This window comes from Phocoena sinus, chromosome 10, assembly GCF_008692025.1.
Source record: "Phocoena sinus isolate mPhoSin1 chromosome 10, mPhoSin1.pri, whole genome shotgun sequence".
Taxonomy (NCBI): Eukaryota; Metazoa; Chordata; class Mammalia; order Artiodactyla; family Phocoenidae; genus Phocoena; species Phocoena sinus.
The window spans coordinates 101,832,962-101,858,851 of record NC_045772.1 but is presented as its reverse complement, the minus strand read 5'-3'; the positions used below and the strand labels follow the sequence as shown (position 1 = coordinate 101,858,851).

Below are 25,890 nucleotides of genomic sequence, written 5' to 3'. Positions count from 1 at the left end.
TGGAGCGGCTCTGCTGGAGGCCCTGCAGCTGCAGCTGTGACGGACGGGGCGGCACCCGTGGAATCGTGCGCTCCCGAGACAGCCACTCAGGAGAGTCACGTGGGTTCGGGCCGGGGCGGGGGTGGAGTAATTACCATCCAGAGAAAGTATTTAAAGATAATGACACGCCTCCCACCCTTCAAAATACAGCTTTGCTCGACAACTGGTGTCCTGGCAACGCTTCCTACTGCACAATGAACGCAATGGTTTATTAGAACGTGTAAGTGCATTTATGTGTTTACATATGCACGGAGGATATAGAAATTAAACGATAAAACAGGGAGGAGGAATTTGCCTGCTATTCACGTTCCCTCCACTCTCACTGGGAAAGTTGTTCCCTCGAGAAGTGGAACTTCCCGGACACAGACCTGGAGGTGACGGTGGGCACGGACATGTCTATCGCACGTCTTCAAACCCGTGCGTCGCTGCGTTCCCACCGGACAGCTCTGCTCGCTCGCCTGGACCCACCTGACCCCTTCCCAGCACTGGCCCGGCTCCTACCTTTCCATCGACACGGCTGTCCCCCCACCAAGCCTCCCCTTCTGGGTCCCCCCCCCTTGCTTTAGGGCTCAGCGGGGGCCCCAGCTTCCCGGCGGTGCACTTTTCTAGACGTCCCAGCTGCCAAGTTCCAGTCACACTTACTGTCCGTGTTGCTCACTTAGCTACACGTTCAAGAAACATCTATTGAAACATCTTCCCCAAGCCAAGTACTAGCTATTCAGCTTAACAAACAGACGGGAAACTCGGGTCGGTGATACAGACCCCAAGGGTGCCGCGCGCCAGGCGGGCTTAGTAGAGGTGCCCCAGGGGCACGCAGAAGGGCATCCCGGCCCACCGTGGGGTGCCAGCCAGCCTCCCCAGAGGATGCGACGCTCCGTTTCCTGTAGGTCAGCATCTTTACTGTGTGACTCCACTGAGATCGCAGGGTCCTGAGGGGAAGGGGCTGCATTCTGTCCTTTGTGATGGGCTCACAGCCCGCCACTGTGGTCTTACACAGTAGGACCACTGGGCCGGCAGGCAGGTAGGGCAGCAGAGACAAACTTTACACACACTTACTCACTCCGCGCTGTGGACGGGGCTTAGGACCCCGCGGATGGGGTCGGGAGGAGGCAGTGCTCCTGAAGGAGTTTGCTTGGCACAGAATTTTGGACAAGCATCTAGAACAGGAGACAGCACCCAAATGGTGGACACTTGGGGCTCCTTCCAGTGGCCAGAGCTGAGAACAAGCAACCCAGAAGATCCTTAACACTTAACTATTTTACACAAAAGTAACCAAAAAATGGGTTATTAGCGACTGGGGCAAATTTGGGCATGTGCCTTATTGCTTATGGGATGGCAGAGGTAAAGGGACCTCGGAGGCACGTTTCTCTGAAGACGGGCGAGACAGGGCTCCCAACCTCAGACCCCCGAGGGCTTCACTTCAGACCGCTGTGACGTCCAGATCCAAGCCCCAACATGTCATCTGACTAATCCCTTCACGCTGCGGAAGGCGCTCAGGATCGTTTGTTCCGTAACTAAGTCCTATTCTGAGCCCCAAATGTTGCCAAGTTCCTTATTCCTCAAAGTAGAGACTTGGGCTTACCAAGGGAACACCCTAATATTGCCCTAATATTACAAGTCCATTAATTTGCCCAAATTTCCCTAAAACCTCTGCTCTAATATTTCCTTTAAAGACTCTGTGACTCTGTATCACCGTCTTGCAAATGGAATAGGCCAGTGTGAGGCTCAAATTCTATTATTTGTCATTGTTAAGCTGAGAGAATGAGTGAGAATACTTGGCGTGTGTGTGTTTAACTCCAATTTTAGATTCTTTTCTAGGGTAAAACAGGCTCTTCACTGTTTACGAGGTTACTTCTGAGTTGCCGAAATTCTCTCTCCGTTTCCCCTGTGTTACTGTGTTTTTCTCCTGCGCCTCCTATACCCGTGTGGGCTGCCACAATCAGACAGACAGAAGGGCTGAGGACACCGTTCCTGCGTCTGCAGCAGGCAGAGTTTTCTCAGGGTCGACCTTGGTGATTTCGATGGCATTTTCAATCCATCGCCAGCCTTTGTTATTCCCCAAACAGACACCACCACTGGACTGTAGGGTGTAGGTGAGTCAGCTGCCATCTGACCCTGTGGGGTCACACTGTCCAGTGTGGTCGCCACTGGCCACCCGTGGTTACTGCACACATGAAACGTGGCCAGTCCAAACTGGGCGTGCAGTGAGTGTAAGTGACACACTGGATTTCAAAGAGAAATTAATATAAAATATGTCATTCATTTTTTATATTAATTACATATTGAAATAACGTTTTTGACGCATTGGCTTAAATCAACCATATTTAGATGAATTTCACCTGGTCCTTTTCACTTTTCTAACATGGCTACTAGAAAGTTTTACAAAGGGTGTAAGTGTCCGGCATTGTGTTTCTAACTCAACAGCTGTGCCCTGGAGCGCCCCCGACCCCTCGCTGCAGCCCCTAGACACACAGCTGGGCAGAAATGGCTTCGGATCCCTGGGCAGGACTTCATCACATGGTGCAGAGCCCGGGTCCTGGGCGTGGGTCCTGACTTGGCCAAGCGTGAGCCACGTGGCCCCGGGCCTCTGTCAGCCTCAGTATCCCCCTCTGAAAATGGGTTTACTGATGGTGCCAACCGACTAGTAATAAGCCTTCTGGGAATGAACACAGAATCTTCTCCGTGCCTTTCTGTTGTATCTTGAGTAGTAGCTGCAGGGGGAGCCCTTCCCAGAGGGGGATCTGGTACCGGCAGGGTGAGCCACGTCTCAAAACCGAGCAGAGTCCAGGGGTCCAGGTGGAACCCCGTGCCCCCTCTTCTTCCAGAGCACAGCTTACACCCTGGAGCACTGGATACAGAACGCCCCCCGTCTCCTGGGTCATTTCGTGCTGGGGCGAGTCCAGGCAAGTCTGTGATTTCTCTCCCACCCCCCAGAGCACGCTTGTTCATTCATTCACTCACGCGTTCATTTGTTCATTTATGAGTCGCCCATTTTCATGTAATGAGAATGATGCTTTGGAAATATTTTCAAATGTATTTTTATGCCCCTTTACTCTCTCCCTGCATGGGGGCTTTGGAACTGCAGAAGCACGAAGTGCTTTCTCAGCTTTGGCTGTAAAACAGAGCTTTCATTTCAGTCTGCGTCAAGCCTAATGCCATGCGGGGGCAGGACGATCCACTCGTCCCTCCACTTAGTATCTATTAAGGCCCCAGTAAGCGCCAGCCGCTTCTCCAGACGCTGGAGAGAAAGCAGTAAGGTCTGAGCGCTACAGAGACAAAGGATTTTCTACGTTTCTTGAGCTCTCTCTCCTGTAACAAGAGCTGGACCTGGGAGACTTGACCCTAGGTTTTTTATGTGAAGGAGGTCTTGGCTTCAGAGGAAGTGGAAGGGGAGAAAGCCTGCGTTTTCCAGCCCCAGTGGAACATGGGAGCAGAAGGTGACAGCAGGAGAGGAGAGGGTCCCACACCAGCATCCTCATTTAATTCTCTGGCCGAGCGTCAAGCTCTAGAAACAGCCAGATAGTCACGGGGAGGCCAGGACATCAGGGCTGAAGGTGCCTCTCCTGGGTGTAGCACAGGGTCTGCGGGGCCCTGGGGGACGCCAGCCTTCGGCCTAGAGCTCTACCCAGGCAGGCACAGAGCAGGACAGGCGGCCGGTGCGTAGGTGAGCATCCAGTTCCCGCAGCCTGTCCACGGAGGGCCTGGAGGTGTCCATGGGCTCAAAGAGCCTGGGGACCAGAGGCAACGATTTCAAGGCCAGAGGCAAACATGGGGCCCACGGACACCGTGGGTGGAGGCCCAACCAGATGGACTTGTGGCCCCTCGGCAGGCCCGGTTCTAGAGGAACAAGCAGGGGTCTCGGGCTGGACCCCAGGACCCGTCCTCACTGAGGCCTGGGTACTCCCGGGGTCTTGAAGTCCCGGCCCCGCTTCTCCACCCTGGAGAAGAGCTGGGCAGAGGAAAGAAGAGAACTGAACATTTAGCTTAAGGGACAGTTTAAAAGGCAGCCTTGGGCTACACTGATCGGCTGGACTACAATTTAATGTTATTTATGCACCTGCCCCAGGTGAGGCAGGGGAAGCAGGATTAGATCAATGATGAAACCTAAACACGATAGTTTTTCGCTCGTACAGGCTCTGTGGGAGTGAATTCCCACCCCTACTCACACATATCTGTCCATCAGTGCACACGGTGGACAGCCTGCTTACCCGCCGGGCGCCCGGCTCAGCTCCCTGCAAATAGCACCTCGGAGGCTCACAGAGCCTATTGCAGACGCGGGAGCCCGCGTGGGGAGGGCGGTACAGAGGTCTGAGCAAAGCGCTGCGGGGAGGGAGGGGAGTCTGCAGAAGGTGTGGAGATGCGGTACCAGCGAGGTTCTGAACAGGAGCCCGAGCTCTCCGGGGGAGGCTCGGGGACGCGGCGATTCGGACGGAAGGAGGGCTCCACACAGAAGCCTGGACGTGCGAGAGGACGGGGGACGTTCAGGAACCGCGGGATGCGCAGGCGGCGAGGCTGGAGGGGCAGACAGGGCGAGGACGGCGCACCGAGGAAGGTTCTGAAGCAGCACTGTCGACCCCGCGTGCCCTCACCTTCCGTGAACATGGCCGAGAACAGCAGCAGGTGGCCATGTGGCGGACTTCATCTTATAAGGGAGGGGGACACAGCATCTCGCAACCTCCTAGGGCCAGTGCCACCAAAATCGCTAACCCGCCAAACCCCAAGCCCCGAGCCACTCGCCTGGTCTGATCCACGAGCCTCTTCCTGAGAGCCGTGCAGAAGGAAAGCAGACCCTCCGCTGACCCTCCCTCAGCCCCCAGCCGGGGGTGTCCCCAGCCCAGCAGGAAAGGAGCATCTCACTCACCTGAACTTCGACTTGGAGATCCTGTGGCTGAAAGGGAAAGAGGAGACATTACCAAACGACACACACGTTTCCCTCTTTCCTCAGACGTCCCCAGGTGACCACACGGGCGCTGGACGGAGCAGCTTCGGAGAGACAGCCCTGCGGTCAGCACGTCCTGGTGTCTGTGTGTTTGAAGGGGAGACCGAGGGCTGGCCCAGCCCACAAACCTACGAATCTAGCATCTTCTAGGCGGAGACGTGGCCCCCGGAGAGGGTGCTGTGTTCTCAGACCGTCAGCTGGGGTCAGGCAGCGGGTTGGGGGCCACGCCCTGAGAACAGTCGTGGAGGACAGGAGCCCCTCCTACAGACGTGGCCCTCGGACATTGCAGGTGGGAACAGGCTGGCAGAGGCCCAGCGCTGTCTGAACAGGAGCCCGGCCCCATCACCACCTGGCCTGAGCGTGGAGCCTGGGCCCAAGGAAACAGGCCGGGGCTGAGAACAGACCCCGGATGCTGGCAGTGGTGTGCAGCCCTAAAGACCTGGGGACTTGTGGACAGAAGCACCGGTGGGTGGGCTGGTGGCTGACTCGAGGGGCATCTCCGGGGAAGGGGGGAGGTACTGAAAGGTGGAAACTTCCAGGAGGCCCTGCATCCCGTGGGAGGCTGGATGGAGCCGGGCGGGGGGCAGAGATCATGCAGGCATCTGAGATGGCCCTGTGGAAGGCCACACGTCGGGAAGGCCCTGGTGTCTGGGGAGTGAGTGCTGGCAGGGCCGCGGGTGGGAGACTGTGCTCGGACGGGCAGGCAGGTGCGGAGCACTGGTCAGAGATGAAGAGGGGACAAAATCCGCCTGTCCCAGCTCAGCACAGAGAGAGCTCTAATGCGAAGCAAGAAAACAGCCCCTCTTGCTATTTTTTATTAAAAAAAATAAGCCAGAAGATGTGACAGGTGGCAGAGCCATCGTGCGTGAGGAAATTATGTCTCTGGGGCACTGAGAACCAGAGCCAGGAGCCTTTACTGCTCCGAGCCAGCTGATAACCTTTCCCACCCAAAGACGCTGCGAGGGCTGCAGCGTTTCAATCACGTTACACGGCACGTGGGCGGAGGCCGGGGCCACGGGTGACATCTTACTTAGGGCCACAGTTTAAAGGAAAAACAAATGTCTTCCAGCTGTGCCTGGATGGTGGGGAGCCGGGGGGCTCCCTCCTCTAGCCCAGCCAGGCTTGCTGGACAGCTGACCCCTCGCTGAGGGACATGAGCTAGCATGGGTGGTCATCAGCCCGGCAGCTCTGCCACAGGGCCTGGCCCGGCCCCGCCTTCTCTCGGAGATTTCCAGAGGCCTCTCGGGGGCCCTTCAGTGCAGACCACACGCCCTCCCTATAAGTCTCCCTCTCAGTCCGGTGGGTCGTCAGCAAAGGTGGGTTCTTAAGAAGTCCCGTGTGGGGCACTGAGGTCTGAGTGTCCGCGTCTCCCAGGGTGACTCTGGGACGCGGCGCGGAAGGACCAGGGCTCCTGTTGGGGATGACGTCCTGGGTAAGCGTGGTCACTGGCTGTGGCTCCTTCCTGGGTGTTCTGGAATGTTCTGAGGCGGAGGAAATGGAGTGGGACTTTCTCTCCCCCGTAGTTACGTGTTCTGACGTGCGAGCCTGGACGCCGCACTGAAGCCTGATTGCTGTTACTGCTCTCCGGCCGTGAGCATCGTTCCAGGCTCGCTGGGTCCAAAGCACTCACCCCCTCCAAGCTCTGTGTTACTGGAGCACCCCAGGTAAGAAGGGGGGTCCTCGGGGGCACGTGTCTGGAGACAAAGGGAAGCCCAGGTATGGGAGAGCGGAGGGCCTCACACTCCCCGTGTAGGAGGGGTCAGTGCACTTCCTGGGACCAGGGGCACCCGGTCTCCGCAGCCTTCGGGTCCTGGGAGGTGACCACCAGTTCGGGGTTTGGAGAGCTGGTCACGCCGCCGGTGGGCAGGGGAGCCGGGAGCCTGCGGGCGCCGTGTCCGCCGCCCCAGCCCTGCGTTCCGGCCGGGTGGCGGGTGCTGCCCCCTGGATCCCAGTGAGTCCACAACACCGGGGGGCCCAGCTGCTCCAGACCCTGCTGGGGACCAGCCTGCTCAGAAGGCATGAGGGCTCCCCTCAGTTACTGCTCTACAAGGTAGGACTTCCTCCCCATGTTTCCCGTGGATTCTTGAAGAGTAGCAGGTGCAGAAAGTGGGTAACTCGCACGTAAGGCCGCGAGCGCAGCCCTGCTGGGTGGACCTGACTCTTGTCCAGCCCAGCTGCCTCTTTCCCTCAGGCCTCCACAACCAACCTCCCAGGAAACCGCGGTTGTCTTTGCTGATGTGAAGGTTTAAAACGGGAGACACGCCTGGAACTCCCTCTGCTTCACTCAGTTACTCAGTTTGCATTTGTCATTATTGGACAAATATTTGAACTTCTTGGGAGCTACTTGTATGTTTAGCCTTTCCGCTTCTTAGAGTCGTAAGCCCGTATGTTTGCTCCCTGCCGTGTGACACAGCGATTCCCCGAATCCTCCCGATTCTCCCTACCATCTAGGCTGACGCACGTCTGAGGCAATGTCCTCGACTCCATGCACGGCTGGAGCGGCCAGAGGGGCCGGACCCTGGACCCCCATCACAGTCCACCTCTTGGGGACCCACTAGCTTGAACCTCCCGTGCTATCCGGGGACCCCTAGCTCACTTCTGTGACGAGATGCACGTCCATCGGTATCATCGACCCTCTGCGTTGGATCCCGTTTCTGACTCTACCTTCTTTATAGAACTGTGCGCTTTGAGACTAAAGGGACCTCGCACACACCAGCTGGATTGGGGTCTGCCATTTTACAAGGTGCAGCCTGCCTCACTCACGGGGCCTCTCCTGCAGAAGCCGCAGGCACAGAAGAGGTGCAGGGGGTCCCGCAGGTGGTCCCCAGGCCCCTCTAGGAAACGGGCAGACGCCCTGCACGTCCCAGGAGGCGAGCCTGAGGTTGCCGCCCGGGCCCAGATTTGGGACTCCTGGTGCACGGCTCTCTTCCCTCCTTCGGTCCATCCCAGAGTACCGGGCACTTCTTTCTGTGAAAAGTCCGTGTGTCCCTCTCTGACGCCAGCTGCGCCCTAGTCTCAGGCAATGTTGTCCGTAAGTGCCAGTCTCCTTCATGGGCTTCTCGTCTTGAAGATGGTCCTGCCTCCGCTCTGAGGAAAGGTGGGGCCCAGCAGCTCCGGGGGTCACTGCCTTTCCCGTCCACGGCCTCACGTCTGGAGGGGAGGGTCCCCTGCGGCCCGCTCCCGCCCCGCCTGCCCGAGGCTCCAGCTCCTTGCAATTAGGACACACAGAGAGAATGCATCCCTTTTCCATCTCCGCACATGACCCTGGCCTGAGCCGCGTCAGCATCACCCCCAGAGCTGCTACGGCAGCCGCTTCGCTCGAGTGCCCGCCGCTCGGGGCTTCTCGCTCCCGCACAGACTCTTCCTAATGTCCGAGGATCCTCAAGGATGGAAAGCTCACCAAACCAACCAGCTATGTTCCACGATTTCTCATGGTCTGTGACAAAGACCAAGGCCATCAAGGGTCTACCTGGTCCTGCTCCGTCTCCAGCCCTGCCCTTCCCACCCAGGCCTGCCCCGGACGCGGCTGCCTTCTGTCCCTCATCCCCCCAGCGGCCTCGGAACCGCTGTTGCCTCTGATTGGAAGATCCTTCCTTCCTCCGCCCCCTCCAGTTCTCAGCTCAAAGTTTCCTTCTTCAAAGAAGCTTTCCCTAAGCTGCCAGTCTAAGGTGTCTCTGCACCACTGACCCTGCATTAGCTACGCCGCCTCCTGAACGCTTTTCCCAAGTGACGGCTCCGTGTCACTTTCACACCAGATTGTGAGCTCCAGGGAGATGGTGTCACCTTGCTCTCGGGCTCTGTGTCACCTTGGCCCAGCACCGAGCGGGCTTGCTGCCTGACGAGGGTGTGAACGGAGAGCTTGGGCTTGGTGCTCCTTCCTGGTGGCCTCCGGACTTGGGCTTGTCTGTTCTCCTGGCACCTTTTCATCTGTACCTTCTTCTTTTCCTTCTGCGCATCGGTTTCCCAGCCTTCAGCCCTGGCCTCTGCCCCTGTGGACAACCCCGGTGCCGCGTGACCGCATCCATCGCTTCTACGCTGGGGTCTCCAGCACGTGGTCCAGAGCGGAGCCCCGGCCTCCACACCCTGCAGCCCCGCTGGTGACTTCAGTCTGTATCGCTTCTGTCTTCAGACTTGAAGGACAGTTCCTTCCCCTCACCACCTCCCCCGCCCGGCTGCCCCCTCCCCAGCAAAACATGATTTTTCGGGCTCTGTCTGTCTGCCGTGCCCCCTCGGAACCATCTTCAGCCAGGCCTCATCCCGCTGCATGGGCCGTTCGCTCTCCGCTTCAGAAACGCTAGCCTCTCCCTGGTTGTCACAGCCTGAGCCTCAGCCCCCCTGTTCACGCTGCTTCCCACCAGGAACGCTGGCGGTCTTCTTCCATCGTTGTCTGGGGCGGGGCGGGGAAAGACGGTAGTTTGTTAAGGACATACTGCCATCCCAGCACTGCGACAAGGCACTTTATCCGCACAGAGTAGGTGTGTAAATTCAGATATTCGTGGGGAGGGCGGCCCATTTCCACCGAGCCCTGGACGCCTGCAGAGCACGTCCTCCAGATGCCTCCTCCCTCTGTGGGAACATGCCTCCTTCCAACAGGGCCTTGAGCTCCCAAAACACTCTCCAGTGACTGAGCGCCAGCGCCGCGGCCTCTCCGGGTCTGTCACGTGGGCCCAGAGCCAGAGGGCGGGGTCCTCGTCACCTTCCCTCTGACCCTTTGGGGACCTGCCATCCACCTTCGCTAGCGTGGCTGCCCGGGGCCAACGTCCAGAATCCCGAGTGTTTGTTTGTATGGTTCCCACAGGAGGTAAGAGGGAAGGGCTCAGCCCGCTGCTTCAACGTAATTAGCGCTGTATTTTAACAACACTTTGACTACAATTGCTTCCCAACGATGCTGGGAATCAGCAGTGCAGACTCCCCGGTGCCGCCGTCAGGGTGAGGGATGGTGAGGCCCATGTGCCCTGGAAAACAGTCTGCTCCGGCCCTCCCGCCCCTCGCTCGGAGGCTGGCCCGGCTCAGGTTAGATGTACCCAAACCTTCTGAAAAGGCCCAGATACGGAGGCATCTTGGCGGGGAGAGGTGAGCTAGGAGCCGTTCCACCGACGGAGCGACTCAGACGCCCAGCCACCTCGGGGCTGGTCCTCCTCCGAGCCCTCTGTGCACCGGCCCTTTCGGTTTCTGGGGTGAGTCTTACATCTCTCCAGGCACGGGACAAGCAGATCCCACTTCCCGCCGTGGAGTCTGGAAGCTGCAGGAGGCCTGACACTCAAGGTTAGCCTGACCCCTAAAGGAACATGGCTTCGATCTCTGGACTCTGGGAATGAAACCAGCAGTTTGCTCAATCTTAGCAGTTAAACCATTTCCCCTTCATTTCTTGGTGCAGGGACATCTCCCAGGGACCGCTGGTGTCCGTTTTTAAGATGGAGCTAAGACGGACGGATGATGGTGATAACCCACGTGGGCTGTCCCTCCGCACACCTGGCCCAGTCCTGGGCCCCAGTCAGCTCAGGAAGCCGGGGGCTGGGGCTTGTGTTGGGGAGGTTCGCTGGGCTGGTACAGGTGCACTTTTATTAGCTGAGTCTGCACTTCAGACACCTGTGCTCCCTTCACTGGGTGGGTAACTCAGAGCTGCAGGTAAGACCCACGTCTCCCGGCGTATTTTCTTGCCTGTCTGCTTTTCTTCCAGGTCACATTTATCAGAAATGAAAGTGTGCTTAGCAGGACCCAGGGAACCTAACAAAGCTGCTCTGGTGAGAGGGGTGAGGGGCTGGGAAAAAACAGACCTCAAAGCCCCCCCCCCCCCCCCCCCCCCCCCCCCCCCCCCCCCCCCCCCCCCCCCCCCCCCCCCCCCCCCCCCCACACACACACACACCTCTGATGGGAGATGGAAAGGCGCTCAAAATCCCAAAGTTAGACCCTGCCCGGGAAGCACGGGATTGCAGAGCAGCTCCAGCCAGGGCCCCACTGCCCCCAGGGCTCCCCTCTCCACCCAGGACTCGGTTCTCTGCCCGCTCCCACCCCCCGCGCCTACTCACGCCAGCCTGGCCCCGCAGCTCTCTCCCTCGATGTCGCCTCCGGCCACGTTTTCCGTGTTGACAGACTCGGTCTCACTGGTGGGCATGCTCACTGCAGGGTCGGGTCCCAGGGATGCGGAGCGAGGCGTGGAGGCAAGAGGGGAGAGAACGGTTAGTCTGCAGCCCCCCGGCGGGTCCCATGTCCTCGACTGACATGCCCGCTGCTCGTCTAGGGTGACCCTTGCCACCCAGGACACTCTAAGTGGGAGAGTGGGAGGAGACGCCTGGGAACACTGGCCTGAGTCCCTCCTCTACCCTTGACGCCCTGCCCTCGGACAAGCCGCACATGCTTTCCCATTTGCGTCTGCTCCTCGCTGTAAAAAGAATTGCTTTCATGACGGTATTTTATTTTTCTTATTTCTTTCCAACCCCCTCCCCATGCTAAGGGGCTTCATCCCCACACTTAGGGCCCAGCCTGTCTGCGGAAAGGGCTTCTCTAGGGGGTGAACCACTTGATGGATCTGGAGGAGGGTCTGTCCCTTGTCCTGAGTCCTGCATGCTGCGTCCTGAGGACAGAGCCTGAAATAGAGCTCAAAGGGAACAGCCATTTCCAGCATCCCACGCAGGACTCAGGTCAGCACCGCAGACACAGGAATGAGGAGTCTCCGTGTGGGACCCGCCAAACTACTGAGATGAGACGTGGCCTGAAGACAGACGGCAAGAAAACCACTCCCCACGGCATCCTGATGTTTCCACGTCAACAGGCCAAGCTGGGACACAACCCGTCCAAGTCCACTGTGGCCGACCTGCCCATGCCGTCACCAGGCTCTTCCTGGATTTCCAGGGCAGCCAGAGCTCTCTAGCTTGGAGCCCAGTCTGGTGGCTTAGAAGAAGCCATTTCCTTTATTATTATCTTTTATTCCAAATAAAAGTTTATCTCAAAAGAATTCTTCTCCTCCTTTTTCATCTTCTATGGCCCTTTTAACACGACACACAAGGAGTTCCTTATTTTTCCCGCCCTTGTCCTTTAGAATGGCCGTCACATCCTCGGTCATGGCTCAGCCCTGCTTGCAGATAAGCAGCCCTCATCTGGCGGGCAGGTCAGGAGCCCTCAGTGGCCACAGAACTTGCATGAGTGAGGGTGTGGCATCCAGTGACATGGGACCAGTGACAAGTGCCCCCGGGGCTGCCACAGCCCAAGAACTGATCACGCTGTTCGGATAATTCTACCGGTGGTACGGATGCTGCTGGATGTGGGGCGTCCCCGGTTTCTTTTCTGTGGATGAAGTCAAGTCGGGCAGGTGTGAGAGACTCATTCTGAGAACGTGGGAGGCACAGCCGGAAAGCCCACGGCTTCCCACACGCTGGACTGTCCTGTGTCCACCCTCGACTCGTTCTCCATAAACTTGGGTGAAAACAAATCCAGACATCATTTCAGGGAAGCCTGGTGCTGGATGGACTTTGGACATCGCCCAGCTTTCTCGTCACAGGACAGGGAAGTGAGGTTCAGGGAAGGGCCAGGTGCCCGGGTCACACAGTGGTTGGGGGCTCGGACCGGATCACAGGTGTCTTGGGCCCCCACCCCCTGCTCACCTCGATGGCCCCCGGATGAGATGGGATTCCTACAGCCGATCAGGCTCTGGGGGCATCACAGGTGCATGGGGAGCAGGCAGACGGTGGTGCTGGATTTCACAGCGTTTACAGGTGGCACCTTCAGTGACCTTAACCTTGGCCGGCGCTCTTCACGGGAAAGGCCCCAACAGGGCTCAGCCACCGCTGGTTGTCACGTCTGCTGACTTTATACATTTGAAGGGACAAGGAGGTGGTGGCTTTGGGTGGGACAGGCTATCCTCCCCTCGCACGCGCGCACGCACACCAGGGGAAGCGCGCTCCCGCCCTACCCCGTGGGCACCAGCACATAATTTACACACACGGGGGCATGGGGGACGTCACAATGGGTTTCTGGGGGGCGATTAGACCAAGCGAACTCCCTTTCCTTCTAATCAAGCAAGCCCGCTGGGCGCTTCCTCTCACAGACAAGATATCAGAGTCGAAAACCAGGAGGAAGACGTGGACAGAGCTCAGGGTCAGCCTCAGGCAAAGAAAGAAACAGGGGACTTGGCGACCGCACAGAGGACGTTCCGCTAACCTCCAAAAACAAACTAAGAGATAGTAAAAATTGATAAATCAAAACAGGTAAGAACACAGAACAAAATAGGACCCAAACCCCAAATCACATGAATTAACAACACAAAATAAACAACGGATCCTGGGGAGAAGGTGTCACTCCCGCAGAAGCGTCTACACTGGCAGGTGGGTACTGATTTTGAGGAGACGGATACCCAGGAGGGTCCCAACTCATCCCTACTTGTTAGTGGGAATCCCGAAGATTTGGTCATGAGAGGAAAGGGTCAGGCTTGTTTTCACGCCACGTAAACAGCCGTCTCCGAAGCACGCTTATCTTCACAGTTCAAAGCTTGAAGCAACATGGATGGACCTGGAGGGTGTTATGCCCAGTGAAATAAGTCAGAGAAAGACAAACACCGTATGACATCACCTATACGTGGAATCTAAAAAACAGAGCAAACTAGTGACTATGACAAAAAAGAAGCAGACCCACAGATACAGAGAACAAACTAGTGGTTACCTGTGGGGAAAGGGAAGGGGGGAGAGGGGAGATAGGGGGAGGGGTCTAACAGGTACCAACCACTATGCATAAAATAAATAAGCTACAAGGCTATATTGTACAGCACAGGGAATACAGCCAGTACTTTATAATAACTTTAAATGGAATATAGTCTATACAAATATTGAATCTCTATATTGGACACCTGAAACTAATATGATATTGTAAAGCAACTATACTTTAATAAAAAAGAAACTCGTTTAAAACAATGCTTTGCACACCAAAAAAACCCAAAACCAAAAACAACCAACACAAAGTTTGGAATAAATAGAAACTTACAACCAGTAGCATCATTTGTTCTCTTCTCAAAATTCCTACACGAAAACAGAGCTGAGAGCTAAAGCGTTGAAATGGATGACTTAGCAAATTTCCCTTCTAGAAAGACACGTGTCAGTTTAGAATGACAAGGGTCACTCAGGTGAGCGCCTCATCGTGAGGGGTCTTTGATTTGGCAGTGGGCGGGGTAACGGGCTGCCAGCCTCCAAGTCTGTCTGTCCACACAGACGCCTGAGGGGACAGTCCTGGCCGGCGGGGGCCCAGGTCACTGACCTGCTACACAAAAGCTCATCCAGCTTCTGGCTTTGGCATCGATACTGTCCCATCTTGTTTGACTTCAGAAATAGCTATGTGATCACTTTAAAAATACTAGAAAGAGCTTGATAAAAACACGGCCTTTCCCCTATAACTGAACTTGACCAGGCCTGGCGAGTCACGCGGGCACAGGCGGCAGCCGCCCACGTGGAACGTGGTCGGAAGAGCCTCCAATCATGCCCTTGATGGTGGGCAGGAGTCTCTGGGGAGCTGCTCTTTGGGGTCAAGGTGTGGATTTAAAGGTTCCTTGCTTTAAATCACAGTTTATATCCACATATTAGTTCCTGTTAATCTGTGATAGCTTATCCCACAAGCACCTGATGGGGTGAAGATGGTCTGTGTTTCTATTTCTAAGGGGTTAGACAGAGGCCACAGCTGACTCGTTTAGGGACTTGTTACCCTAGAGATCGCCTTGGGTTCATCTTGGAAACTGAGAGTCCAGGCCGGCCGAGGCTGGGATTGCTAATGCTGGGCCCTATTCTTGGGGAGGCGGCAAGCCTGAGTCTCCCACTGGCCACTCAGATGACCGGTGGGTTGGAAACTGAGGCAGAAAGATGGCAGAGAATCCAGGGGCCAGGGCGCACCTTTCCTGTAAAGAAAGGCCTCTGAGGAATGAAATGTGCTGTTGAGTGGACTCAGGAAGGATGCTGAGGGGAGGCTGGTTTCCTGACTTTCTAACCTCACCGTTACCAGGGACTGTGGGTCAAATGTTGGGTCTCTGGGCTGTCCTGTCCCTCGGCTTCTACTGAGCAGATTCCGAAAGAAAACGAGATTCTCATGAAAGAGTAATTAACAGCTACCACTGCAGGTGGCGGAAACATAATTACATTTTTAGGAACATCAGTAAGCCGTACGGACCCCATCTCGCCAAGAACGGATTCTCTCTCCAAACTTCCACTCCTGGGGGCAATTTGCTCGAACGGCGCTTAGTAGGACCACGTTTCTGCATCTCGAGGGAGGTGCCCGGTTCTCATCTCCCAGGAACTGATGACGTCCCAGGTCTGCTAGAGAGCAGTCGCGTGGGTCCTGGGCGGGTTGGTTGTAATAAGCCACTTCCACCACAGGATGACCTCAGACTGGAAACTACACGAACCGTGCTGGGAGTTCACGGGACCCAAGCGGTCGTGGAGACTGGTGTCCTCTGGAGCACTGGGGCTCGCGAGCCCCCTGCGGGTTGACTCGTTACATCTGGGGACCCCCTGTCCCACCAGCTACCGCCCTACCCTCTGCCTCAGACCTTCCTGTGCAACGGGACTGCCTAGACGGCCTCAGGGCGAAGCTCCAGGTGAGAGATCGAGGGGCGGACGTGGGCAGACGTGGGCAGGCCTGCGAGTCTGGAGTCTGGAGCCTTCCGTCACCATGCCAGCCTGCCTTTGTCTGTGGGCTGGGGCAGCAGGAGCGGCCGGCCTCTCCTGGGACTGGCTGAGAGCAGTGCCCAGACCTGAGCTGGGAGCCTCACCGTCGGGTGGAGGAATCCTCCAGGCGGCTCTTGGTGGAAGAGGCCTGGGGGCGCAGGGCCAGGCATCCCGGGGGTGTCAGGGGCCGGAGGAACTGAGGGCGTTTCTCAGCCAACCTGAACTTGCATTTCTCCGGGGCCGGCCCAACTGCCAATCCTGGGCGGGCCCGATGGCAGGATCTAGTCGCCAGCCTCCTACGAACTCACAGATGGAGCTAGAGAACTGACTTTGCCACTTACTTGGCCAGACACCCGTTTTATCATCTTTTTTGCATACAAGTGGTCTGATTAGTGTTCTTTATCCGAAAGTACTAATCCAAGTTATGGTTAACAAGCGAAAGGAGTCCTCATTTCCTGCCTTGCTGACTCCAACCTGGAATCCCAAACGCCCGTAATCGGGCTCCATCCTGTCTGTTAGGGCCACATGTGTCCCCTCAAAATTCACAGGTTGAAATCCTGACCCCTGGAACCCCAGAGTGTGGCTGTGTTTGGAGCTGGGGGGTCTTTAAAGAGGTGATTGAATTAAAACGCCATCACTAGGGTGGGCCCTGATCCCTTATGATTGGTGCCCTTATCAGAAGAAGAAATCTGGACACAGGCATGCACGGCGGGGAGATGGGGATACACCCGTGGGGGTGGGGAAGAGGCCGTCTACACGCCAAGGACAGGCGTCCAGAGCCATCTCCCCTCAGGGCCTCAGAAGGAATCAGCCCTGCCGACACCTCGATCTCAGGCTTCCACCCTCCAGAGCCGTGAGAAAACGAATGTCTGCTGTTCACGCTGCCTGGTCCGTGGTACTTGGTTACGGCGGCCCTCGCCGATGCACACGCTATCCCCCCACATCCCTGTGCCCATGATTTCTGCAGAACTCCAGCCCAGGTGGGGCTGCCCACCTCACGGCCACCTTCATCCCAGCCTCTGGGCTTTCCTACGAGGCCCCGTCCATCTCCCCTTCACCTATCCCGGGGGTCGGGGAGCTGCGGCCCTCGGGCCAGACCCAGACGGCCGCTACTTTTGTAAATGACATTTTGCTGGAGTAGGACTGTGTCGCTGGCGGGTGTCACCTATGGCTGCCTTCCCTTGGCCCGCGAGCCTTTTGGAGGGTGTGGGTGCTGCCCCCGCCTGAACCGTTCACATTTCCCCCATTCCAGTAGGGCGCCCTCCAGGACCTGCTGCCCCCGAGTCCCCTCTCTGAGCCCCCCAGAACTCTGGGGTCTGTGAGAATTTTCGGTAACAACCTGGGTGCAAGACCTAGTCCCAGCCCTCCCAGCCGGTATGTCTGGGTGAGTTATTTAACCCTCCTGAGCCCAGGTTTCCTCATCTGCAAAGCAAAAGACAACGGTGCTATTTATGTCAAGGGCTTCCGAGAAGGGCTAAATGAAGTAATATTTGTAAAGTACCTGTAAAACGGAAAGTGCCATAAATACTTGCTAATATTACCAACAAATTTCCATTTGTTTTTCTTCTAGTTTGCTCTCATTTCACGTGTATTTCACATGTGTCTCCCTGACACAATTATAGCTTTCTCGAGGCCAGAGACTTCACATTAGAACTCTCTGGACTCCTTTCCAGGTCCTAGTGGTACTGGCTGTGGAATTACAGTAAACACTTGGCGCCTTCGTGGGGCTTCAGGGCTGCTCCGATGTGCTGGGTGGCTTTGGGGTCTGTCCTTCAGCCGCTCCTTCACCCGGTGCCCGGGAGGCTGACCTTTGCAAAGGGCCCATGGGAGGCACCAGCAGGACGGCGCCGTCAAGGTCCGTTTGGGGGTGTCACCCTTGGCGCCTGCATTTTTATGAGCCTCTCCTTAAATTGCCCAGTTCTCAAGCCTCTGCTTGCTGTCAGGACCTGACCCACACACCTCTGGGTGCAGGCAAGGTGAACAGGACGAACCCATTAACAGGGAGAGGTCATCCCCAGAGCAGGGTGAGGGGACCTGGTCTCCATCTCCAAACACAGGAAGTCTTTTCTGCCTGCTCAGCAGGTTGGGTCTACGAGGACCAAAGGGGTGGAGGGCGAAGAGTCTGCCCGCGCGTTGGAAACGTCCCCACGACGGCCTGGTTGCCTTCAGGGGCCAGGAGATTCCCACTCGCCTCGTCCACTCACTGCCGCCCGGATCCGGCCCTGCTCGAGGCCCTCCTTCTCCACTGCTGACTCGGGAAGGCCCGCGGCCGGGTGACCCACGAGGGCCAGAGGGGACCCTGCCCCACAGCACACAAGCGAGGCCAGCGGACGGGCTCACACGGGACGATGCCTCCGCTCCTTCCGCTGAGCCGCCCTGCCCTCCAGATCCACCTTCTGAGGCCTGAACCCCATCAAAGGCGTTATCTAAGTCTTAATCTTAGAACTCTTCCAGAGTTTCTCAGGAGACCTGGGCTTGCTGGAGAGGCTGACTGTTCTTTAGAAGAGAGAGATGGTTTGAAACCCAGGGACCAGGGACCACTGTCTCCACAGCCAGAGGCCCGGAGGCGCTGGCAGGACATGGGATGCCCACGTCAGAAATGACTTCAAGGGGGGCCAACCTGGGTCGCCTGGGCCTTGCTGCCCCGACACCGCTCCCCTCAGGGTCCTGGCTCCTATGAGGCTCGCGCTGTGGGCTCAGTGGCCCAGGAAACCCAGAGGGGAGGAAAGGACACAGAAGTTCTGGTTTTCAAACGGTGTCACGGGGCAGCAGGGGGTGGGGGCAGGGCGGGACGCGGAACAGGCTTATCATGCGAGAAGGGGTGTGTGTGGTCCGTGAAGTGAGGAGGGGCAGGGGGCTGGCGGGGGACTTGGGCAGATTCAGGCAGCTCTACTACTTCTGCTGATCGCATTGCCGAAGAAACCCTTTACTGATGGTTCGCAAAGGAGGCGTGTAGATGGGGCATTTGCCTGATCTGGGAAGCAGAAAGGAGATGCAACCTATTTCTTCTTCCCACGATACTGCGGGAGACTGAGCCCCCGGCAGATGGGAGGTCAGCAGGGTGAGGACAGAGGGGCTGCGGGGCTGGCCGGGTGTGGGAGGGGACAGGAGACGGGCGGGGTGGGGGACAGGATGAGGGTGTGAGCAGGGAGAGCCCCTGGGATGCCTTCCAGCGCTGAGATTCTACCCCTGGATGCCTTCAAGGCAAAGATGACATTTTTCAGGATGCTGGCTCTGGGAAAGAAAAGCAGAGACCGGCGCGGAGAGATCAGCTGCCAGGGGCGGGGAGAGGCCGGGCGAAGTCCTCAGATGGTGGGCACTTTCCCCTTCGGCTGCCGGCTGCTCGGCGGAGAGGGAGAGGACCAGAGTCTGCAAAACGAGGACACGCTCCCTGGCCCAGCCCCCGTGATGCCGGAGCACAGCGCTCGAAGAAAGGCAGGGCCAGCCGGGGCTCAGGATCTATAGAAAGCCGGGGTCACGTCAGCACCGCTTTCACATTTCCTTAGGGAACTAAGGCCCAGGGAAGGAAGGGCTTGTGCGAGGTCACGGAGCTCTGAGTAGGAGAGCTGAGCCCATGAACCAGGTCCCCCATCCCTCCACCCCCTTCCTGTCACCAGGTGTTTCGGGCCATAGGGGCTGCCTGGCAAAAGAGGAAGTGGGTGGTCTTCACAGCCAGACAGGCTTCGGTGTGGGACCAGGCTAAGCCTCCTACTGGCTGGCTTGTCTTGGTAAAATCATCTGAACCCCATCTTCCTCATCTAAAACACCGAGACCTTAATACCGACCTTGGAGGGTTAAGTGAGGATTAAAGGTAATACAGGTCACAGGAGGTGCTCATCACTAATAATTCTCTGTGCGCGCAAGGCCCAGACGCTGGATGGATTTACTGGTGATGAAAAAGCAAAACGCGGGTCCAAGAGGAGGACCTCAGGACCACTTGTTTGCATCTAAAAGGTCACTTGCAGTCTGAGCACTGACTGGTGATGACGCATGTGTTCTCCGCCGCTCCCCAGGGTGGGCTGCAGTGACCACGTTCCCTTTGGGGCATCACCTCCAAGGTCGTCAGTGCTTCATGAATATTCATGATGTCCCTACCGTGTGCTAACAGTCACCTACCCTGACAGGGTCCCGGCCCTGGAAATGCTTAACAGCTTGTGAGAAGACAATTTGTAAAAACTGTGATTACTCATGAAAAAAAGATTTAAGCATGACTGGACAAAAGAGAGCTGCACTAAGCCCCCCTTTTGTGCCCCTTCAATTCTCCTTTTTAACCCTAAACTGAAGCCAGGACCCGCCGGAGCCTGTGTTCTGTCCTCTCCACCTGCTCTCTGCCATGCCAGAGAGGCTGGGACCACACCTGGTCACCACGGTGGTCCACCGAGCCCTACACTGGATGCTTCTGCTTGGTCAAGACGAAATCTCATGGGCCGTGGACCCTTTGGGGCTGGCACTGCTACAGAGGTCTGTAGCTCATCTGGAAAGAATTTTTCTTCTCTGAACCAGTGACACTAGTAGCAGAGTGATATGTGGCCTCAGTTCCAGTTTGGTTTTAAATAGATCTGGGGCTAAACATGTTTTTTAATATGCAACAATTGGGTTAGTCTAATGACAAATGTCATCCCCTGCCACTGTCAGAGAAGCACACCACTTCCATTAGGAGTAATGCTTCCTGGCCAGATTAAGGCATGGAAAATAACTGTTGGTCATCAACAATTCCCTTCAGTCGCACTGATCTGATTAAACTTAGCAACAGAAAGAGGAGCTTACAAATTAGATGCTGTTCTCTATTTATTACCAAAATGGCTGCTTTCCACTCCATCCAGGAGCTACAGGTGAGATCGCATTAAGTCTCAGCTGGTGATAACATTTAGCCCATGAATCTCCATCTCTGCCAGTGAATGAGGTGAGCCTTACGCCAAAGACCACAGAACAGATGAAATCAAACCCCTGTCCCTTGGAAGGGAGTTGACCTTTTCAAGCCTTACATGTATTCAGCTTTCCGGTCCTACAGAAGCAGCTGGGAAGTTATTCTGGGTCCTCTCTTAACCTTTTCCCGACTGCCGTGCGAAGCTGGCTAGCTGACCTCGCTGAGAGAAAAATAAAATAAGGATACTTCGGCAAGTCTCTGGATGTATTTGAAGAAGAACCGGGAGGAGAGGTGAGTACGTGAAGGCTGAGGAATAGAAAACACCATTTTCTCCCAGAAGTCAGAGAGCAGCGTTGCCAGCCAAGAAACGGAAGATGAAAAATTAATTGTGCGTCTGATTCATTATGTAGCCCTCTGCGGGACAGGTCTGGTCCTGTCTGGTTTTAGCCTGACACGGCCACAAGGCAGGTCCAGGTCATCTACCATTCCCAATGGCGGAACTTCAAAGACTTGCAGGCCAGGACCCCACTTTTCTCCATTAATTTCCACCCTTTTCCAACCAATACGCACTAACGGCCTATGTGCCAGACTCCGGACAGTGATGGGGATGCAAAGCTTCCTCCCTTCCCAGGTGCACAACTCAGCCCAGAAGGGGAATAAGATGGATAAATGGGTACACTAGGTCACGCACATCAGCGCCGTGACACAGGTGTGGGATAGGAATTGTGGGAGCAAAAAGGAGGGGCGTGAGCGCGGGAGGAAGGAGGGGAGGGGTGCCCGAGGAGGGCTGGGAGCAGGGCGGGGTCCTCAGGCAGATGGCGGAGCTGGGCTCTCCAGGCGGGAGGGCAGGGTGGACCGGGCGCCGGAGGGTCTTCAGAAGGAGTGGCTCGCTTCCAGTGTTCAGGGATCCCGCCAGGACACCCAGAGCAGAAGCTAATGTGTGCCAACTTCCAACTAGAGACTCAAAACCCAGAGCTGGAAGGTGTCTGTGCGGCTGTCTGATCCGACCCCTCCTTTTACAAACAGGGAAACCGAGAGAGGCACGCTGCCCACCGGCTACTGGGCGGGGCCTGGAAGTCAGGTGGCCTGTCGTTCTCAGGCCCCTACTCGGTCTACAAAAACACAGCACGACTTGTGCAGACCGGAAACCTGGCCTCCAGGTAGGAGACCTCCTACTGCTGTGCTCGCAACTCTTCTAATCAAGGGGCGACTTAACAAATTGATAGAATCCATCCATTAAGGGATTATGGGAAATTATAATTCACGGAAATGATTTTACACCACCTAAGAGGCTCAAAAAGAAGCTCCACAAGTCTTCCTGAAGCTTGGGGCCCTTCTTGGTGAGAACCTAGGATGCTTTGCCTGACGGTCAGCGACCAAACCAGCTTCAGCTTCCCAGTCATCGCATCGTCGCGGAAGGAGCCGCGGGCGAGGGGGCTGGGACCCCCTACCGCTGGCCGTACTTTTCGCACCAAGAAGATGCTCACCCCCCGCAGGTGGTAGCACCGATCTTTTCCCCTGTCTCTACCGCACATAGCAGACATCACACCAAGCTTCTTGTCCTAGCTGGACCCACTGGCTGGAGCAAGTATTAGTAAACACAATGAGACTCTAATTCTGAACGTTCCTGTCAGGAAAGGGGTCCTCAATTTCTTCCTGCCCGTGTGTGAGTGTACGTGCCCTGGTGTGGGTACATGTGCTATTTTCAGAGAATTTTGTTAGCATGGTGGCAAGCCTGATACCGGATACCATTATCCTATCTCATGAGTCACTGAAATGAGATGTAAGGGTTGGGCCAGCTGATTTGAAGCTTGGAATTGGGAAGGTAAACAAAGGCTTTTCACCTTAAGGCCAACCTGTCAAGCATTTAATTAGGGCTTTTCACCTATCAGCAAGTTGTTGAAAACAGATCTATTATCTCACCCCAGGAGCAGAGGCACAGACAAGTCCCAGGGCAGCTGTAATGGTTCTTTAATAGCTTGTGGCCTGTATTTTTGTTTTCTCTTGACCTCTAGTCTCGGAGGGCTCGTGTGCCTGCATCAGACGTATTCTGAAGCCCTCTGAACAGGACTTAGGGTCTGTTAGTCAAAACCAGCATTGTGCTTGGCAAGTCATTTTTAGAACATGTATTTAGGAACCATCAAAAGCTCCTCTGTCCAGACATTTAAAAATATCTTAATATCCTTACTTTTTTGTAAAAAAAAAAGCCTAACACTGAAGAACCTTATCGAAATTCAAATGTATATTTTTGGAGAGGATAAACCTTTCTCACAGCTCTGTCTAGTGAGTTTCCCCTGCAGACCTCTTTGCAGGGGGTAAATGTGGACAGTCTGATGAACTCATATGAATTAAGTCTAAATTGCAAAAAATGTATATTTTCAAGAAGCTGAGTAAACGGCTTTCTTTCTCGTCCTAGCCTACTCTCTGGATGTCACTGGGAACAGGACATTCTACTGATGCCCTGATGACCTCTACAGGACACTGTCCACTCGGGGACCGCATGCTGAGAACAGGGTCTTAAGGGCAAACACAGTTTTCTTGCTTATCCTCTCCTTTGAGGAGGGGTGTGCTGACCGTCAACCCGGTGTGGATCCAGACAGGGCAGGAGGAGGGAAGTCTACGGTCTTTGCGGTGAAGTCCAAGTACAGGCCTTAAAGTCGGGGGGTCTGGACACGAGCAAACTGCTTGCCGTGGGCTTCCCTGGTGGCGCAGTGGTTGAGAGTCCGCCTGCCAATGCATGGGACACCGGTTCCTGCCCCGGTCCGGGAAGATCCCACATGCCACGGAGCGGATGGGCCCGTGAGCCACGGCCGCTGAGCCTGCGCTCCGCAACGGGAGAGGCCACAACAGTGAGAGGCCCGCATACCGCAAAAAAAAAAAAAAAAAAACTGCTTGCCGTGCTCTGGGAGGGCCTGCCAGGTTCCGGCTGGGCTACCTCTGAGCGCGTTGTGTGATCTGTCCTGAGACAGTGTTGAAACCTACGTGTCTGTTTAGAGGAAGTGGATCTGTAAGCACGGTGAACAAGAGGAAAACCTACCCTTGTCTGTCTTCAGAAATGAGCCAGGCTTGCAGGAAGCAGACCCATGACAGCCAGCGCCCACCCCCATGTCCCCCGCACTCACAGGGGACCACGCGTTTTCCCCGCGGCGGCCGGATTCTGTGGTTTCTGATCCCGATGGAGCGCGCACTTGGCTACAGCAGGAATCCGGGGTCTCGCACAGGGGTACAGAAAGATCATTGCTGATGGACTGAACGTGTGTCCCCCTAAATGCATGAGTTGAAACCCTAATCCCAGTGTGATGGTATTTGGAGGTGGGGCCTTCGGGAGGCGATTAGGGTATGAGGGTGGAGCCCTTCTGAGTGGGATTCGTGCCTTAGAAGAAGAGGCCAGAGCACTAGGCAGGCGTCCGTGGAGGAAGCGGGCCATCCGTGAGCTGGGCAGAGGGCCTCCCAAGAACGTGGCCATGCTGGGCCCCAATCACGGACGTCCGGCCTCCAGAGCCGTGGAAGCCAATGTCTGTTGTCTAAGCCCCCGTCTGTGGAGATGTGTCACAGCAGCCCCATGAGGGCAGAAGCAACACCTAACGTGGCCCCCGCCGCCAGCTGTCTTTCTCCCCACTGCCTCTGCCCAGCCTCACTCCGTCACTCGCCTCCTGTGTGAGAGTCCATCCACCCACTGCGGGACCACCCTCCTCGGGGCAGCTCCCCGAGCGCAGGGCTCTGCTGCTCCGGCCCCAGCCCTGCCCCTCGAACCACGAGGCCCAAACACAAGGTGCCACCAGCCCGGGGTTACGGCAGGTACGATCGCTGCTTAAGACGATGGGGTCTTTCCTGTCCCGCGGAAGCACACAGCTCTCCTGCAGCACTGCAGCTGCCACAGAGGCCTGGGCACGTCTGTCTGATGAAGTGACCCAGAAGGACGGAGCCCTCACAGCCCTGTGTTTGGGGCTGCTACTCAACTCTTATTACTACTACTCAGTAGTACTGAGTACCGCTACTCAGATGAGGGGAAGCCACTGGGATTCTACCCAGGGCACCTTTCAGGGTAGTCATGGATAGAGACAGCGCGGGGCAGAGGGCTCCCACGGCCAAGCAGACGCGACAAACCAGCTCCTGGGGGTCCCTTGGGGGCGGGCTCTGTTGCATCCCTAGGTCAAGAACAGCCCGAGCTGTGCATCCCCAAGACGCCTGGGCCCTGCCGGCCCCGGTCCCTTCCTTGTGGACGCCGGCCATCAGCGGAGGGCCATCTTTCCCGCCGTGACTCCCACTTCAGGCTGTGTCAGCCCCTGGAACCCCTGGGTCCCCCTGCTTCCAGCCCCCCGAGCCCCAGCCAACTGTTCACAAAAGGAGCTGGGTGACCTTCCCACAGTGAACTTGTCCCCCTGCTCAGACCCCTTTGGTGGCTCTGCTGAACCCACAGGAGAAAGTCCACACCTGAGGCCGTTTGGGACCAGTCTCAGCCCCGCTTCCGGATTGACCTTCGGTTTCACCCCAAAACCCGAGACTGAAGTCCTTCCCCCTCCCCTCCCCCCCTTACTTGTTCTGCACTTTACATCTACAGCTGCTTTCTCATCCCTTTGGCCTCGAGAGCCGCTACCAATCTGTGAGCAGCAGAGACGTGGCTGCGTGTCCACCACGCCCCCTCCCCCGGCTGCCCCCGGTCACTTAGACTGTGTCCATTCCCCCCGCCCCCCACCCCGGAAGCTATGGGGGCTGTAAACTGTTCTGGCCAGTGGCAGGCGATGCCCACTCTCCCAGGCCTGGCTTTTACATCCTCCCCAGGGCCCTCCAAGCGCCCTCTGCCTCCCTCCTCTCCTGCCCAGACGCAGGGGATCCGCAGAACCTCTGAGGCCGGGGGGGAGGTGAACTTCCCTCCTGCCAACTCGACCCACATGGAACCAGGAGCAGGAAGCACCCTTCACCTTACCAAGCGGCTGAGACTTTCTTACTACAGCACTTAGCCCACCTGGCTGGCACGGCCGTGCCCCAGCCCTGGCTCATCCCCCTCCACCCCCAGGTGACAACTCCCCACGTCAGCAGGCGACAGAGGTGGGAGCTGTCACCCTCTCCTCCACGGACAGCCTCTGACAGAAACCGTGTCTTGATGCAACAGGGGCTTTTCTCTCGGGCTGAGCCCCGGTCATCAGGGGGTGGCTCGGAGGGAGATGCAGGCCGATTCACCCCTCAGCGCCTCCACGGAGCTACCTTCAGCCCCCAGGTGTGTCCATCTGTTTGCAAAGCTTTACAAGAAAATCACAGCAGCGCTTTACTGGGTGGCTACCTGGGCGGGCCTGAGTGGGCGGAACCATTTGCCAGTGGGTTTGGTGGCCTCAGGGAGGTGGACATGAGCCCCCATGGTGAGGCTGTTGCTGGTTGGAGACCCCCCCACCCCCGGCCATCGTGCC

The 25,890-nt window shown here is 56.7% G+C and overlaps 1 protein-coding gene across 1 annotated transcript in view; it reads right to left on the bottom strand.

The window, feature by feature from the left end:
- CACNA1C (calcium voltage-gated channel subunit alpha1 C) overlaps nt 1–25,890 on the bottom strand; it is a 465,996-nt gene that overhangs the window by 99,043 nt on the left and 341,063 nt on the right. The window contains 2 exon segments of the mRNA XM_032644404.1: nt 4,901–4,927; nt 11,008–11,098. Coding sequence (XP_032500295.1) covers nt 4,901–4,927; nt 11,008–11,098 — 118 coding nt within the window.